At 46.2% G+C, this 1,625-nt stretch overlaps 1 protein-coding gene across 1 annotated transcript in view; it reads left to right on the forward strand.

The window, feature by feature from the left end:
* LOC106869542 (uncharacterized) overlaps positions 1 to 1,625 on the forward strand; it is a 26,100-nt gene that overhangs the window by 17,722 nt on the left and 6,753 nt on the right. Inside the window, exon 13 of the mRNA XM_052977825.1 lies at positions 745 to 793. Within this exon, the coding sequence (XP_052833785.1) occupies positions 745 to 793 (49 nt within the window). The remainder of the gene's footprint in view (positions 1 to 744; positions 794 to 1,625) is intronic.

Here is a 1,625-nt window from a genome sequence, read left to right on the forward strand (position 1 = left end):
AACCCACCCCTGGTAGCCCACCATCTCCATGGTAACCCACCCCTGGTAGCCCACCATCTCCATGGTAACCCACCCCTGGTAGCCCACCATCTCCATGGTAACCCACCCCTTGTAGCCCACCATCTCCATGGTAACCCAGCTACTGTAGACCACCCATGATATTGTGCCCATTGTTTCCTACCCGTGGCAATCAACCTACAGTAGCCTGTTCATGGTAATCCACCCTCAGTAGCACCTCCCATGATAACCCCACCCCTGTAGCCTTCCCCCATAATGACCCACTTCCAGTAGCCCACCTAGGATAACCTACCTGTTGTTGCCTACCCATGGTAATCAACCCATTCATAATTACCTACTCATCATAGCCCACCTGTGTATAAAAATAAATAAATGCGCCCTTTTTAAAGCCTAGCCAGGCTCATGGGCCCGGTTTCCCGGTTTCACCAGATGGACAGGATACCAGTCCATTGCAGCGTTACTCATTTTCGCCAGCTGAGTGGACTGGAGCAACGTGAAATGAAGTGTTTTGCTCAAGAACACAATGCGTCGCCCGGTACAGGAATCGAAACTACAATCTTATGATCGTGATGCTGACACCCTAACCACTAATCCACGTGCCTCCACGCCCACCTATTGTAGCCCATCTATAATGACCCACATACAATAGCCCACTTATAGTAACCCACACACACACACACACATTCACTCCCTCTGCTCTGACCCTTTCTATTTTTTATGTTCCAGGTATCAGTTCCAGGGGCCTGGTATTGCACTTCAAAGGAGTTTGGATTCTGTAAGTATGCAATTTATACGCAAATATGCTCTTGTGCGGGTGGCACGTAAAATGCACCATTTTGAGCATGGCCATTGCCTGTACCACCTAACTGGCCTTCGTGCGAGTGACACGTAAAAGCACCCACTACACTCTCTGAGTGGTTGGCGTTAGGAAGGGCATCCAGCTGTAGAAACTCTGCCAAATCAGATTGGAGCCAGGTGTAGCCATCTGGTTTCACCAGTCCTCAGTCAAATCGTTCAACCCATGCTAGCATGGAAAGCGGACGTTAAACGATGATGATGATGATGATGATATATATATATATATATGCCATCAAGAAAGGCATCCAGAAGTAGAAGCGCCAACCAAATGAGACTGGAACATTGTGCAAGCTTGCCAGCTTCGGTCAAGCCATCCAACCTATGCCAGCATGGAAAATGGACATTAAATGATGATGATGATGATGATGATGATGCTGATGTTGAAGCATCAATTGATTATAGATGTAACATAGCATGATTTTTACCAGTCTTGGCAAACGTATTTTCCCAGTATTACCATAATGATTGGTAACACTCCTGTTAGTAAAGAGTAACAAAGGGAGATGAATCTAATATGATCGATGTTAACGTCTAAAGAGAGATAACTCTGATCATATTAAATTTTCCTTTCGTTTCACCAGCAGAGAAAGAGACGCTCCCTTTTACTCTTTTACTTGTTTCAGTCATTTGACTGCGCCCATGCTGGAGCACCGCCTTTTAGTCGAGCAAATCGACCCCCAGGACTTATTCTTTGGAAGCCTAGTACTTATTCTATTGGCTCTCTTTTTGCCGAACCGCTAAGTGACAGG

This window comes from Octopus bimaculoides, chromosome 29 (assembly GCF_001194135.2).
Source record: "Octopus bimaculoides isolate UCB-OBI-ISO-001 chromosome 29, ASM119413v2, whole genome shotgun sequence".
NCBI lineage: Eukaryota > Metazoa > Mollusca > Cephalopoda > Octopoda > Octopodidae > Octopus > Octopus bimaculoides.